Source organism: Pseudorasbora parva, chromosome 20 (genome assembly GCF_024679245.1).
Source record: "Pseudorasbora parva isolate DD20220531a chromosome 20, ASM2467924v1, whole genome shotgun sequence".
NCBI lineage: Eukaryota > Metazoa > Chordata > Actinopteri > Cypriniformes > Gobionidae > Pseudorasbora > Pseudorasbora parva.
Window position 1 is genome coordinate 1,256,535 of NC_090191.1, and position 16,266 is coordinate 1,272,800.

A 16,266-nucleotide genomic window follows, 5' to 3' on the forward strand; every position below is an offset into this window, starting at 1 on the left:
TGCCTAGAGTTTTGTCTTCAAAACAGAAAACCATTTTGATCACTTACATAGAGGCATTTAACTTTTGTAAGACATTATTGTTAGAAATGGCTTTATGTGGGGAGGGTGTGGATCATCATGAATATATTCAGCTGAGGCGTCAATGACTCCTCCCCTGTATATCAATGAGGAATGTGACAGAGGGAACTATAATGAATGTGAGGAGACTTAAATGATTGAATGTATTGTTTGTAGCTTATTCACAAAATCATGTTTAATTGAAAAGTAGTAATCTGACTATATATTGTCTTAACATAAAGACTTTAGACCTACAGTACCATTCTAAATAAAATAAAGTACCATGTCTCTTCTGCTCACCAAGGCTGGATTTATTTGATCCTAAAGAGTAAAAACAGCTAAATTGTAAATCTTTGATTAATGGAAAGTTAAAAATAATAACAGTTATTTGACATAAAGATTTTGTAACATTATAAATGTCTTAACTGTTTTTTTATTATTAAAAACATCTTTGTGAATAAAAGTATTCATTTCTATATATTTCCATTTCAGATAAATGCTGTTTTGAACTTTGTAATGATCAAAGAATCCTGAAATAAATTGTACACAAATGTTTTCCACATTCATAATAATAAGAAATGTTTCTTGAGCAGCAAATCAGCATATAACAATGATTTCTGAGGGATCATATGAAACTGAAGACCGAATAAATTGCATTAAAAAACTATGTCCAAATATGTCCATCTATTTCGGATGCCCCCTGGACGCCTTCCCAGGGAGGTGTTCCGGGCACATCCCACCGGGGGGAGGCCCCGGGGAAGACCCAGGACACGCTGGAGGGATTATGTCTCCAGGCTGGCCTGGGAACGCCTCGGGGTACCCCCGGAGGAGCTGGAGGAAGTGGCCAGAGAGAAGGAAGTCTGGGCGTCTCTGCTTAGACTGTTGCCCCCGCGAGTAATAAGCGGAAGATGATGGATGGATGATGGATGGATGGATGGATGTCCAAATAGAAAATTATATTAAAATATAAAAATACTTCACAATATTACTGTTTTTGCTGTATTTTGGATTAAATAAATGCAGCCCTGTTAAGCAGAAGAAAAAAGAAGAATGATGAAGACGAGTCTTTGTTCTGAGGTGATGAGGGCGTTTACAGGTTCGCGTTTGTTCCTCATGGACGATTTGCATGTGAATCGTCTGTGCGCACGTGGGTGTGGTCATATTACAGATACGGAGGCTGCGCTGGAGAAACTGGACCTCTTACTGTTATGGATTACATAAACTTTTTTATAGAAATGACAATTTACAAGTAGGCATTCCAAGCTTTATAAAGAGATATCTGTCGTGTCTGTGTTGCAAGTTTTCTTTAAGTTCTGAGAATATTTTCATTAGGCATTTCAGAAAGGACTTCACAGGGAGACGAACTGCAGAATGTGTATACTGTTTGTTTTCTTTATTTAGGGAAAAGCACAACATTTAAAAAGTATTTAAAAAGTAGACACTTGGATGTATTATAGGAGGACATGAAGGTAGTCGGTCTGAGAGAAGAGGATACATAGGATATTTGTACTGGATGGAGGCATATGATTCGCTGTGGTGACCCCTGAAGGGAAAAACCGAAAGAAGAATAAGGGAAAAAAAAGTAGACACTAAGCTATGTAAAGACATCGATCATGTCTGTGAGGCCAAAAATGACTGAGTATTTTAGGTTGTTTTACACGGTCATGAGGAAAACACAGCAAAGAGGGCACATTCTTTGGGTCCAGAGGGTTAAGAAGAAGAGGGTTGTGTTCGTCATATTTCATTTTATTACAGTAAAGTTAATCAGAGTACATATTCACATATTGCCTGAACTTGTATGAATACCAGAGCATACAATATGAAAATTAAGAGAAAATTAAAATAAAGGAAATTTCAAAAAATTCTAGTTTCATGCATTCCTGTTTATCAACACTTAAATATGGGTAAGTTTCATTAAAAAAGCAACGCTTTTAACAAAAAGCTGAAGAAGAAAAAAAATCGCGTTTTTGTCAAAGACTACATTCTGATCCGATTTAGAGCGATGATCAAACGTAGATGGAGTCCATCAACACCCCTATTTCTTCACAGTGCCAGAGCTCGTCCTGAGTCCACATTTCATTCAGTAACATTATGGGCTGTTTTGATTTATATGATGATCATGTTATTTTGCATATGCATCTGCTTACACATGATTGCTTGTTTAACTCCGTCTTCCTCATGTGTGTTTTGATCAGAAGATTCTGTACTCATTTAGAAGAAGGCTTCTCTCCAGTGTGAGTTCTCAGGTGTAGCACAAGGTTTCTTTTTCGACTGAAACTCTTTCCACACGGTAGGCAGGTGAAAGGCTTCTCTCCAGAGTGAACTCTCATGTGTAGCTCAAGGCTTCTTTTTTGAGTGAAACTCCTTCCACACTGTAGGCAGGTGTAAGGCTTCTCTCCAGTGTGAATGCTCATGTGTAGTCCAAGGTTTCTTTTTCGAGTGAAACTCTTTCCACACTGTAGGCAGGTGAAAGGCTTCTCTCCAGTGTGAACTCTCTTGTGTAGCTCAAGGTTTCTTTTTCGAGTGAAACTCTTTCCACACTGTAGGCAGGTGAAAGGCTTCTCTCCAGTGTGAACTCTCATGTGTAGCTCAAGGTTTCTTTTTCGAGTGAAACTCTTTCCACACTGTAGGCAGGTGAAAGGCTTCTCTCCGGTGTGAACTCTCATGTGTTCCTCAAGGTTTCCGTTGTAATTGAAACGCTTTCCACACTCTTGGCAGGCCAACGGCTTCTCTCCGGTGTGAATTCTCATGTGGACTTTAAGACTCTCTTTATAAGTGAAACTCTTTCCACACTCTTGGCAGGTGTAAGGCTTCTCTCTAGTGTAAATTCTCAAGTGGACATTAAGAGGCCCTTTATGATTGAAACTCTTTCCACACTGTGGGCAGGTAAAAGTCTTCACTCCGGTGTGAATTTTCATGTCTTCCTCAAGGTTTCCTTTTTGAGTGAAACTCTTACCACACTGTTGGCAGGTGAAAAGCTTTTCCCCAGAGTGAGTACTCATGTGGATACGGAGACTCCCTCTATGAGTGAAACTCTTCCCACACTGTTGGCAAGTGAAAGGCTTCTCCCCAGTGTGAATTCTCAAGTGGATCCTGAGACTCCCTTTATGAGCGAAACTCTTCCCACACTGTTGGCAGGTGAAAGGCTTCACTCCAGTGTGAATTCTTGAGTGGATCCTGAGACTCCCTTTTCGACGGAAACTCTTTCCACACTGTTGGCAGGTAAAAGGCTTCACTCCAGTGTGAATTCTCAAGTGGAGACTGAGACTATCTTTATGAGTGAAACTCTTTCCACAATGTAGGCAGGTGAAAGGCTTCTCTCCAGTGTGAATTCTCGAGTGGATTCTGAGACTCCCTTTTCGACCGAAACTCTTTCCACACTGTTGGCAGGTGAAAGGCTTCACTCCGGTGTGAATTATCAAGTGGAGTCTGAGACTCCCCTTTTCAGTAAAACTCTTTCCACACTGCTGGCAGGTGAAAGGCTTCTCTCCAGTGTGAATACGTGTGTGTTTTCCTGGCTTTTGAGTGATTTTTTGTGAGGAAATCTTTTCAGTCTGTGAGCAACTCAAATATTTTTCTCCAGTTATGAAATCATGATGCTGCCCATACATATATTTATCTTCCATTTCATTTAGTTCTTGACTCTCCACTTTCAGTGCCATCAGATCTAAAAGAGACAAAAACAAGTTTTTGAAACAAACAAAAACCCCAGTTTAATGGCACAAAACAACAGACATCAAGATATTAAAACATTTAAGGGATAAAAACCAAAAACCTGTTTGCTAGATCCTATACAAACATATAAAAAGAGGGTTTGCATTTAATCTCAGAAACTTTTCTCAATTTTTTTTTAACCATTTCTGTTCTTTAGGACAATTTCCAAACTCAACATGTTTGGTTTCAATGCGTTTAGGACACTGCCACAGGTGTTATTGAAAAGGTTTAGAATATAGGGCTGTGCAGTTTGGTTAATTAAAGGAGTACAACAGGCTTTTAACTGCAGACCCCTTCACTACCTTATAGTCTAGCAGATGCAGTGTGCCTTTCTATCAAATAGATGGTTAGCTTCTTGCTGCTTAAATGAAGTTAGTGCTGCCTACAGAAAAAAATAACTGAAAAGAAATTAACTGATTTCAATTATGATTTTTTTTTATAAAACAGTAATTAAACAGTATCACTTTCCTCTAGTGCAAACCATTGACAGTAAAAAAACTGAAAACAAGCTCTTCTGACTTTCAAATAAGGTAAGCTTATATTGACAAAAACACAAAGTATGCAACTAAAATGAACAAACTGTTAAGGTACGTTCACACCGACCGCGAATAGAGTGTCTGGAGCGAATGATTTCCATGTTAAGTCAATGGAAAGGCTCGTTGACACGTGTCTGGAGGTCCTGTGGCGTGATAGACGCGTTTACGCCTCATTCGCACGTCCAGTTTGCGCGAGAAACCCTCCATATGATTAAAAAATACTGTTATTTGGTCATGTATTTTTAATGCTTTTCAGTTGATAATGTAGTTGTTTACAGCTAAAATATGCGTTTTATTTATAAAGACAGTGCCTATTTAAAAATAATACTCTTGCATTTTTGGAGTTGTGAGATCCAGGTGATCACCGGGCGCTCAATGCTCGTTAACCCCGGTGAGAGCAGCCTTTCCTTGGCCAGTCCTTCTGGCATTTGCCGATGGCTCGGATGTCTCTGTAGAGGTTAAACATGACAAATAATTTGTCTTGTGTACATCTAATGGCCGATCTTTGGTCCAATTAATCTATTGTTGCCTATCAAATCATTTTGACTGTGGGAAAGTGAAGTTTCATAACTTTATATTTTATTTATACATGCAGTGAAGATAATCCAGGTAGTGCGCTAGCTGAACCACATGTGTGGCTGTTAATGCTTAATATATATTGAAAATGAAAAGAGGCAGAGTGGTGTTTTAGGACATATTTCACCAGGAGCGCCTTTAACACGCATTTATTTCGCTTCAACAGCTCGATTTCTACGCGCGTCCAATTTGCTGTGGACGCGCGAATGGATTCAAAATGTTCACGTGTCAAACTAGACACGGTAGACGCGATTTTGACGTTCAATTCGCGTTTGGTGTGAATGCAGCGTAACAAATCCACTATGTCATTACAACATTTCCCATCATCCTCCCTGGCCCTCACCTGCATGCAATTCATAATCAGAGAACGCGCCTACCGGGAGGGGAGAGTACTGTTACAGATCCATCATGTCATTTATGTTTAATCATTTAGCAGACACCTTTATCCAAAGCGACTAAAAAAAAGGGGAGATAGAAGCAACGAAAAAAACAAGTGCAACAACCTGCAAGCCCTGTAAGCCTGTAAGTTAATTGAGCACAGTACACAAACATTTATTTTTTCTCAAACAAACAAATAAAAAAATTAATTTAAAGATGGCTGCCAGTAGTTTTTTGAACCTGGCCTCTTAGAATCTAACAAAAAGCAACTGAATCCTTTCTGGTATTCTCAAATTTAGTGGTTAATTGACTCAAGTTGCATTTTATTTCAATTGTGTTTCAATATTGAGGACAGTATTTCCACTATCTGCTGAGCTTGTGCTGTAGCCCATGTTGATGGGCTTTTGGGCCTACTAGGACCTTGACAAATAGATCTGTCACCATCAACATTTGCAATTTTCATCAACTTCCGGTACATCGTGGTAAGACACATTATGCCTCCTAAAAATGCTAAAACATCTCCTTGTGAGGAGGATGCTGTTGTCACAATGAGTGTACTCTCTCAGTTAATGGAGCAGCAGAGAGGGATCTATAAAGATATGTTATTGCAGCAGCAAGATAACTTCAAATGTTTTATTCAGCTCATCATGGATGGAACTAACAAAAGATTGGATAGTGTTATCAGAGATGTACAGGAGCTGAAGACCAGCTTGGAATTTACCTAAACAAAGTTTGAAGAGGAGAAGATGGGATGCCCTGAGATTGAGGCAAAGTTAAGGGCATTTGAGACAAACATCACTACTTCCAAGAAGGAATTGGATGCAATGTTCAACAAGCTTGACTACATTGAAAACCAGAGCAGGAGAACAAATATTTGAATTGATGGCATTGCTGACGAGAAGGGTGAGAATTGGTGTGAATCAGAGAAAAAGGTGCATGAAATCTTTTAAAAAAACTATTTAGATAACTTGTTCCTAGTTTTCACTCCGTCTTTGTCCGGTCTCGATGTTACCACCTGTAATGTTCCTCGATGTTTCCTAAGTTTTGGTAAAGTGTTAGATGTTTCTTGGAGATCCAGTTTGTAAATAAATATCGTTTGTATTTTGGAAGTCTTGAATCCTCCTTCGTCTTGGCATCTACACACCTACATAACAGAAGCCCGGACCTAACAACAAGACTTCCACTATCCTGGATGTCGGGATTCGGTGCTCGGTGGCAGAAGAAGTACTTCTCTCCCTCCGGCAGGATGGGCCCCCGCTGGAGAGGTATGTGGAGGAATTCCTGGAGTAATGCGATCAGGTGAGCTGGAAAGATCCCATGGTGAATGCGTGCATCCGGGATGGACTGGATGATGGCCTATTCTTACAATTATCTCCTGCGCTTTGTGATAAGTCCGTAGAGGACTTCATTAATTATGTTCTGGTTCTAAGTAATTCTGAGTTCTGTGTAGATTCTGTCGGTAAGAATGGTGCAGGTCATGATCCAGTCCATCCCCGCCAGCCAGTGGACTTTCCAGTTCACCTAATTCAGGGACCCTCCGCGTGCTTCTCCGCGGCGTCCGCTTCTGCCTGGGGGGCCTCTGCCATCAGGACGCCAGCACTGGAGACCTGACTCATTGATTTATGGCAAGGGCCCTCTCCAGGCTTCCAAGAGCCCTCGCCAGGCTCCCCAGAGCCACTTCCAGGCTTCCAAGAGCCCTCGCCAGGCTTCCAAGAGCCTTCTCCCGGCATCCCAGAGCCTCCGCCACCAGGCTACCCAGAGCCTCTTAATACAAGGACCGTATCGTGTGGTGCAACAACTGGGACCTCAAATATAAATTCGTAATGGACAAATCAGGAGAGAGTCTAAGGGTGGCTAATGTGTCCAGACTTAAACCTTGCTATCCCTCTGCGAAGGAACTGGAACAGCAACAGGACCGTCAAATAATGAAACTCTTCAATGAGCATAGTGATACTGAGGGGCTTTTATGATTTTAAGATACAACCCTAGGTATACATACATGTTTTTAAATTGTACTTACATTTTCAAAATGACCTGCATGTATTTACATCTGTAATTAATTTCTGTAGTTACATTTATAATTACACTGTTGACTCTTCCCTTACACCTAACCCTCTGTGGTCGTTAAAAATCCCAGGATGTCCTTCGATAAAGAGTAGAGGTGTAACCCTGGCATCTTGGCCAAATTTGCCTATTGGCCTGTCCATCATGGCCTCCTAATAATCCCCCTCTCCTGATTGGCTTCATCACTCGGTCTCCTCTCCACCAATCAGCTGGTGTGTGGTGGGCATTCTGGCACAATATGGCTGCGTTCACATCATCCAGGTGGATGCTGCACATTGGTGGTGGTTGAGGAGATTCCCCCTTCTATGTAAAGCGCTTTGAGTGCCTAGAAAAGTGCTATATAAATCGAACAAATTATTTAAAAATTTTTTAAAAAAATATTAACCCTACTCTCTAACTGACCCATCCCACCACACCTGTCTCTAACTTTACCCGTACCCCACCTCAATATCAGCAAGTGTTTTGCAATGTAATATGAACACTATAAGTACATTGTACTTACTTTTTGATGTAAGTACATAGTAGTTAAGGCCACCTAATATAAAGTGGGGCCATAATAATAGTTAATATTCAGAGGAATGGGTTGGATTGAACGACACAATCTATAGTTTAAGTGAGTGTCACAACAAAGATGGCGGATATGTCAGTCCAGTTGGGCAATACTGGATGCAAGATGAAGTATGGATTAACCAGTCCCTCCAGGATTTAGCGGGCCTTTTTTGTGATTGTTGCGGCCTAAAATGCCTGATGTTGCGGCCACTTTTCTTAAAAGTTGCAATGTTTTTAAGTGCTAATATTAAGCTTTTTTGCTTTTTCCCTGTTCTTTATTGTGTATTTAATATCTTTTTTGATTATGTTATAGGTTTACAAAGTGAAAAAGCCCAAAGTGCACCCCAAAGAGACTTACCATGTCCCACAGAAAACTTTCCCTTCTGCTCTTCCCTTCAAAAAGTTTCCCTTCTGCTCTATTGTAGTCCAGCCTTTACTCTGAAGTAACTTTGCTCACTTTGTAACACACATTATAATGCTTGCCTAGCTGCTAGCATGAAACACCCTCGTAATTTATTTGAATCATTAAATCATTACAAATGAAAAAGGATATTGATAAGGAGAACAAAACTAACCTTTAGTAACCTTATAAAAAGTCAAAACAAACAATTTCAAGACATCAAAATAGACCAAACTAAGCTTTATTTTTAAACAAGATCTGCACCTTTACTAGAAGCACGCAAACGCAACTCGGCCGTCGTCATTATGGCCCGCCCACCGACTCTATACACGATGTGATTGGCCCGTCAAGAGTTAGGCGAATACAGCTCAGAAGGGTATTGAGAGTTGCTAGACGACACTCGTGGCTGATTAGATTTGCTGCCGCTAGGGTGCGTCTAGATTTCTAGGCTATGACCCCCCTCTTTTAGACAGAGATGGGGCCTGAGACTCTTTCCAATGCACAAACACACACACACTTTCTTTATGCAGCCTTCAATTAATCTATTCCAGAATGTATGTGTGTGTGTATGCTCCCTATGTCATGCCAACATAGTCATGATGTATAAACAATGTAAGTTAATTTTAAATGCTTGTATTCCTGTGTAAGAATGTATCTCTGCTTTAATATCTCCCAGCCATAACGTGTTTGATATCTCAATATTCCTCTCTCAACTTAATCAACGATGCACAGAATAGGATTATGAAATGTATCATTAGTACGTTCAGCAAACTTGGGAGTAAAACTGTATAAACTCGAAACCCTTTACGACACCTGATAAAACATGCAAAGTGGGTCGTAAACCGAGACAAAGAGAATCTTTCCCGCTCAGAATTCACCCTCTGGATTGGTCAAGCTAACCCAGAAGGGGTGTGGATTAATTGTCTTAAAAGACAAGTGGAAACATTTCTTTGGGCTCTTCTCTACTCGTCCTCGGACCTTTCCTCCTGTCCTCTGAAGCCGGTTCACCTCTTGCCATGAGGCTTCGGCCCTGGCTTGGCGGTGCAGTCACATTGGTTGTTTCCTTTGAAGTCGGCGCACTCTGCAACTCAGTCCTCGGACAAAGAGCACCATCTCAACGGTCAAGGATCTTCCACAACTTTGAAGGAGACCTTCCTCTCCTTTTGGCAACATTCGCTCTCAAACTACCTTCAAACTTCCCGCTGATCGGAGACACGATGACTGGGAAGAACTGAGAGCGCTCCAGCTCACGGAACACTCTGAGAGGACTCACACGCATTCTTTTATACTCAACACAAAGCAACCCATGCAAGTATAAATTCCATCGAAATTTAGATGCGTTTAAGACTAGTAACCCTGTTTAAGGTGATATTGTTCTTTAGTAGTAATCAGTCCCTCCAGGATTTCCCGATGCTGCAATCGCAACTATTAACGCAACGTCAACAAATCCCCCAAATCACAGGTCCGCATGACAGCTTTCACATTACCAATTTTTCATAAGAACTGTGCCCTGTTCTGAACTAAACTGCCAGTGTAAAAACTCCCTTTATTTATATTCCCAAAATGAGAGAAATCACTGCTTATTCTGAATTTAAGCTTAGGCTTGAGAGAAATTAACTAGTTCTTTGAAAAACTAGTCTAATCTAGTCTATTCTAGTCTAATAATAAACGTACGTTTGCAAAATTATTTAATGAGACCATATATATAATTTATTTTTTATTATTTATACATAATATGTTAATGATTTGGTAACATTGTGATACAGAGTCAGGCTAATAAAGCTAATTTAAAAATTGAAAATTGACATTTGAATACGGATCAAATGAGTGAGTTCAGCTTTGAATGAAACCAACCTGTTTGTTCCTCAGTTTCTTCATGTTTGACTCTCAATGTTTCTTCAATCGACACGTCTTCACTCTCCTCTTTAATTAACGCCATCTGTGAGATAAGAATAATCACAGAAATAAGAAACACACCCAAACTAAATCAGTAGTTCAGTCACTGGTAAGAGAGTCGGTCAGAGTGAGAGTTAATGGCCTTAAATGACCTGATTCGACAACAACAAACTCTCTAAACACTACAAATCAATAAAAGATAACGATTTATATAGCAGGTTCATATTTAGACATTTTATGTTAAATGTGTTCATCTGTAGATTACATTTAATAGATTACACTTCAGTGAGAACATTAGCAGTTGCTTTACAGAAGTTGTCATTACTTGTGTTTGCGTTCTCGTTACATTTACACATTTAACAGTATTACATTTAAAGGGGGGGTGAAATGCTGTTTCATGCATACTGATCTTTTTACACTGTTAAAGACTTGGAATCCCATACTAAACATAGACAAAGTTTCAAAAGTTAAGGTGGACGTTTGATGGGAGTATTTCTTTGTCAAAAATACTACTTCCGGTTAGTCATAAGGTTCGGCAAGTTTTTTGAGATCATGCATCCCCTTTGACGTTAATGGGGGCGGAATTTCCTTGTATGGGCCTTACGGACAATTCTACCGGAAGAGCGTGAGAGAGAGCGAGGGAGAGAGCGAAAGCAACAGCCTACGCCCATCAAAGCGCTGGTTTGTAGGATGCTGGACAGGTGATGTGCACATAACAATGTCACCAAAAAAGTGCGTTTTTGGTTGCCAGACCAAGACAGTCCTGCACAGATTGCCAAAAACCCCGCGGTAAGGCAACAGTGGATGGAATTTGCTTTTCCGGATCAGCAACTGAGTTGCGCGAATGTTTATATCTGTTCGCTGCATTTCGGTGCCGACTGTTTCATAAACAAGGCCCAGCTCGACGCCGGATTTTCCCGATCGCCTAATGCTGAAGGATGGAGCAGTCCCAACGATAGAGGTCCCAACGTTAGAACCGCAGGCGGTGAGTGAGACTGCTTCAAATGTCTGTGTTTTTGCCTATGCTCATCAAGTAGCCCAAACATGATCACGTATAGTTAATTGATCAATGGAGCATGCGATGTGTAGTGCGTGTACATTTGTTTAGCTGGCCACTATATGTGTAACTTTATGTTTGTGTATTGTAAAAGCACTCCAAACAACAATACACAAAGAGTGGGGAAATATGTTGAACTAAATAAGCGCGCTTCTTCATTCAAATGCGCTACTATTCCGTGTCTTTCTATGTAAACACTAGCCTGCGGTGCAAAACCAGTCCGCTTACTAACGTCTACACAAACCACGCGTAAACACACACACACACGTGCACAACTGCACTTCCCACATGTACACCTTCAAAGACAAAAATACGACGATATAATTCAAGTATAAATATGTAAATAACACAAGCCGCTAAGCATATTATATAGTTAGTGTATAACTTGTACCACATACAGACGTCCTGCTCTAGTCGTTTTTGCTGCTGCTCCTGTTCAACTGCAGCCTCTGGGTCTGATTCCGGATCATAGATGTATGGCTGTATCTGATTAAAAGCCATATTTTTATTTTGAATAAAGTTTTTTTCCCGCTGTTAGGGATGACACAGCTTTACGACGCACTCAACACGGCGGCGCACATGTCATTATTTAGCTCCGCTCACACGACACGCCCCCACCCGCTCGGCTTTTTTCGGAAAGACTCGGAACAGCGCATCTTTCTTATATAATTATTAAAAAAATAAAGACTTTTCGGAGATATGCAGGATGCAATGCTACTCTATAGGTACTCAAGATTGACATGACACTGACTGAAACTGAGTGTTTCACCCCCCCTTTAATTTGGCTAACTTTAGAAATATAAGACCATATTTAACAACCAGTGTTGTGCAAGTTACTTCCAAACTGTAATATATTATAGATTACTTATTACTGCTATTTAAGAGTAATTCTTTACATTACAATATCACTGTCTGAGTATTGTAATGCGTTACGTTACTCCTGTATTCCTCTGAGTTACTGTTAGGGCCTACAGTGTTTTTCCACCAGGTGGCGTTGTTCCGTGTTCTGGAGTGAGCGTCACAAACAGGTGCGGTGCATTACCGGTGATTGCGCTCGAGTCGAGAGACTGCGAGTACAAAACAGACAGAATCAGAAATGATCCAATTCTGTATTGTAGAGGTAAAGTGATTATTGGGAATAGCTTAGGTCTGTTCATGGACACAGCAGAACTGTGTGTAAACTCTAAGTTATGACAATATGTGCATTTGTTCTTTACTTATTGTTGCGACATCAACAGTTATTTCGGATTTAGACAAAGGTTGCATTTGACTGCAATTGCATCTGAAAATTAGCCTACATTCTTGTCCTTATCTCTGATCAACTCTAAGCAATGCATACGTCCATCTCGTGAATGTACAATAGGGAGTGGAAATTTCACTTTGAAAGCAAATCTTCCCCGATCGTCTGTCAGCTCGACATCTGACTTCTGCAGCGACACTCGTTCCGATCATGCTTTATTAAGCAGACACGTTCAGTTGTTATTTGAGCGATATGTTCTCTAACTGCACTAAATTAATGTATTACTATAAAAAATCATAACGACAGTGTCACGGTGTGCACGTGATGTGGCCGGTGTTGAGTCTGAACATCGGAAACACCGATTATTGTAGCAAGGCTAACGTACAGTAGTCTTCTTCTGCCATCTTCACCCCCATGAAGTGTTGTTTATACTTTAGTTTGGCTCAGCAGCGCGAGCCTCCGCTAACTGCGCGTGCGCCTCGTACACTCTTCGACGTATTTATGAAATAAATCGCTATACAAATATATCAGAAGCTGTCGTTTAGTCTTTATTTACTAACCTGGACACCACACGCCGCTAACGACTGACCACGAACAGGTAATAACTTGCATTTTTTCCTTCGTTAATGTGGTGCGTTGTAACGCAAGGGTTACTGAAAATGTACCGAGTAAAATATTACTGAAAATTGATTCGTACTGCCTTACACTACTGCATTACAGCATAACGTAATAATTTACTGTAATGTATTACTTCTGTAACGCATTATTCCCAACACTGTTAACACAGGCAGCAAAACTATTTATGCACTCGATGATTTTTGCTCATGCTTTACTATCTGGTCACAAGCAAACACAACAACTTTAAAATCAATCGACTCTCTTTACAAACAGACACTACAAATATTTCTAAAAATTACCATCATTACAATACCGTTCAAATGAATAACCTATTGAGTTTTGATAGTACTAAACATGTTGTTAATGTTTGCTTGATTTTTTAAGATTTTAAATGTGTTTGCACATCCCCCTTTATGCCAGTTTATAATGCAGAAGGAAAATAATGTCGAACAACGAGAGCAATTACTAGAGGAGACTGTGTTGAACAGTTTAGATGGACAACATTTGGGCGATCAGTCTTTTCAGTTAAAGCCATTCATTACTGGAATACTCTACTAACTCAATTAACGGATAGTACAAATTACTCAACATTTAAATAGACACTAAAGGAATGGCTTAAAGCTGATCAAACTGAAAGCAATCATGCGTAAATGATATAATGTTTAATGTTTCTGCTATTATTATCATCTCTAGGAGTGCTACTGTGTCCGTGATTTGGCACTACTGCTTGGATACCAATACGTTGTGTTTGATAAATGTTTTATTATTTGTGGATGATAGTGAATTTAATGCATATATTGTATTTACATGTGATAATTGACTCTCCATGTTTATGATAAACTGACTCATGATATATGTAGAGAAATGAGACGCATCTATTGTTACGTGTGAATGAAAAATAAAGCTCATTAATGTTAAAAAACGCATTATAATGTTAAGTTCAATAACCAAACATTAATGTAATATTTCTTGTTAAAACTATGAAATTGCCTGAACAGTTTTCTTGACCTAAACGCTTTAAAAGCTTTAAAAACACGAACCTTTCTTCAGCAGAATCACAACAGATGCAGGAGCGCGGCGCAGGCTTATGACGTCACATCTCACTACAAAATAAAAGTCCCGATCACATGCTCAAGTCACAGATGAGTGTAGACATTCACATACAAACAATAAAACACACATCAGTTGAATTCTTCAATACATATTTAAATGTGTGTTGGTCAGTGATTTGCTTAAAATAACTACCAAAGAAAGATATGAAATCATTTTGAATTCATATAACATGTTCATATAAATATTATATTAATTGAGGCCACCTAAACGGCGACCTCTGTTGGTTAACTGTTACAATAGTCAGTGTCAGTGCATCTCCCTTTTTTTTTAATTATTTATCTATAACTTAAATTATGTCTGTCAACTTTAACAGTACTTAAAATAAAATCATAATAACATTTAAAAAAAAACAAGTAGGTTCAATACAATCTTGCAGCATATTTCTTGCATTAGCTGCACAAACTTTGTTGCATATAACTATGCAAATACTAACATGTATTTCAAACCAAACGTAACACTCTTCTGTCAGTCTTTGAGGTTTATTGCGTGACGACGTGCTCTTCCCCGACCCGTATCTCAGTGGAAGGGGAGTTTTCTGGGATGTTTTCAGTGACAGCTGTAGAGCTTGGTGAGTTTTATTCTACTCGTGTTTGCTCAGTTGGTGTCTGCCACTTTCAGAAGAGGACGGCGATTTCTTCGCAGCGTGTCACCATACTCAGTAAGTACCTCGTAGGATCTTGGTGTCTCTTTGATGACCTTCGCTACAGGTCCCCATTTTCCATCGCATCTGACACGTACCGTATCCTTTTGTTCCAATCAGAGCCAGCCTTTCCATTAGGCAATATAGGCGGTCGCCTAGGGCCCCGCCTTATCTTGGGGGGCCCCTCGATCTAAAAAAATATTTTTTTTTTTACTCCAATGCTATGGTGTTATTTCCCTGTCAAATGCCAAGAGCGCATTATTGTGGCGCGAAAGTACATTAATATAGTGCGCGAGCGCGCGGAATGTAATGTGCGAGTGCGAATCTCTCTGCTCGCGCGTGGGAACTCTGCTCGTGCGCTCTCAGATACGCTGCTCTCAGATACGCTGCTCTTGGAAGAGTTTTTTCTCTGGGCTCACTCAGAGAATATGCCTGCACTTAAAACGTGTCCTGTGCAATCGCGAATCTCTCCTCTTCGCTTAAACTAAGCGTGTATGTGCACAGACTCTTCCGTGCGCTCGCAAGAAGAGAAATACTCTTCTTTACGGTTTCGCTCTCTTTGCTCTTGGCATAAACGCCGTCGAAAAGGCAACAACCAATCAGAAATAGGCTTCAACGACTGACCAATGAAAACGCGACATACATATATATATATATATATATATATATATATATATATATATATATATATATATATATATATATATACGCTTTTATAATAAGAATATCACTATTATAATAAAATAATTTGTATTTTAAAAAAAAATCAAACAAAAAAAACATGCAAACTAAGTTTATTTTAACTAGACAAAAGATTGTGTCATAAACTCGTTATTGGTGTCAATAAACCTATATAATTGAACAGCTCGATTGTGGTCTCAGCCTTGATAAAGTGCACGTAAGTTGGCCGTGATACACAAACTTTACGATTAAGTCGTTAACCGAAATGAAAAGCGGCAATTTCAACGTGTTAAAGCATCCAGATTTGTAGCCATGCTAATAATGTTTGTAAGAAACCAACCCATTTGTAAATCCGTCAAGATTTGAGCGAGATAAGAGTATTTATGTTCGTACAGATCACTCATCTTACATCAGGCTCCACAGAGCCCGACAGAAAGCTTGCCTGTGACAAGATGGCCGCCGATGATGAAGATGGTGACTCCGCCGTAAGACATCTAGCCTTTATTATGGATATCTATGGTAACAACATGGAGCTCACCATCGCCCCCTTGCATCACTCACCAGTATACACAGGATTAAGTGATGTTAAAAGCAGGCATATGGCATACTTAATCATAGCAATGCATCTCAAATCAGAATGCATGCTCTACATCTCTTATATGTTATCCTTGTTCCAATACTGAGAGTGGCCTCTAGGGGCCAAAAAACCCTGAAACCTCGTGGAGTTTGTTTTGACATGCGATGCGA

At 39.8% G+C, this 16,266-nt stretch overlaps 1 protein-coding gene across 1 annotated transcript; it reads right to left on the reverse strand.

Annotated features, from left to right (window-relative positions):
* Nucleotides 1-1,550: 1,550 nt before the first annotated feature.
* On the reverse strand, nt 1,551-14,182 carry LOC137049874 (oocyte zinc finger protein XlCOF6-like). The gene is made up of 3 exons (XM_067428624.1): nt 14,126-14,182; nt 10,129-10,213; nt 1,551-3,724 (listed from the first exon to the last, which is right to left on the reverse strand). Exons 2-3 carry the CDS (start codon nt 10,211-10,213, stop codon nt 2,265-2,267), a joined length of 1,545 nt encoding a protein of 514 aa, XP_067284725.1. The 5' UTR covers nt 14,126-14,182; the 3' UTR covers nt 1,551-2,264.
* Nucleotides 14,183-16,266: the final 2,084 nt, after the last annotated feature.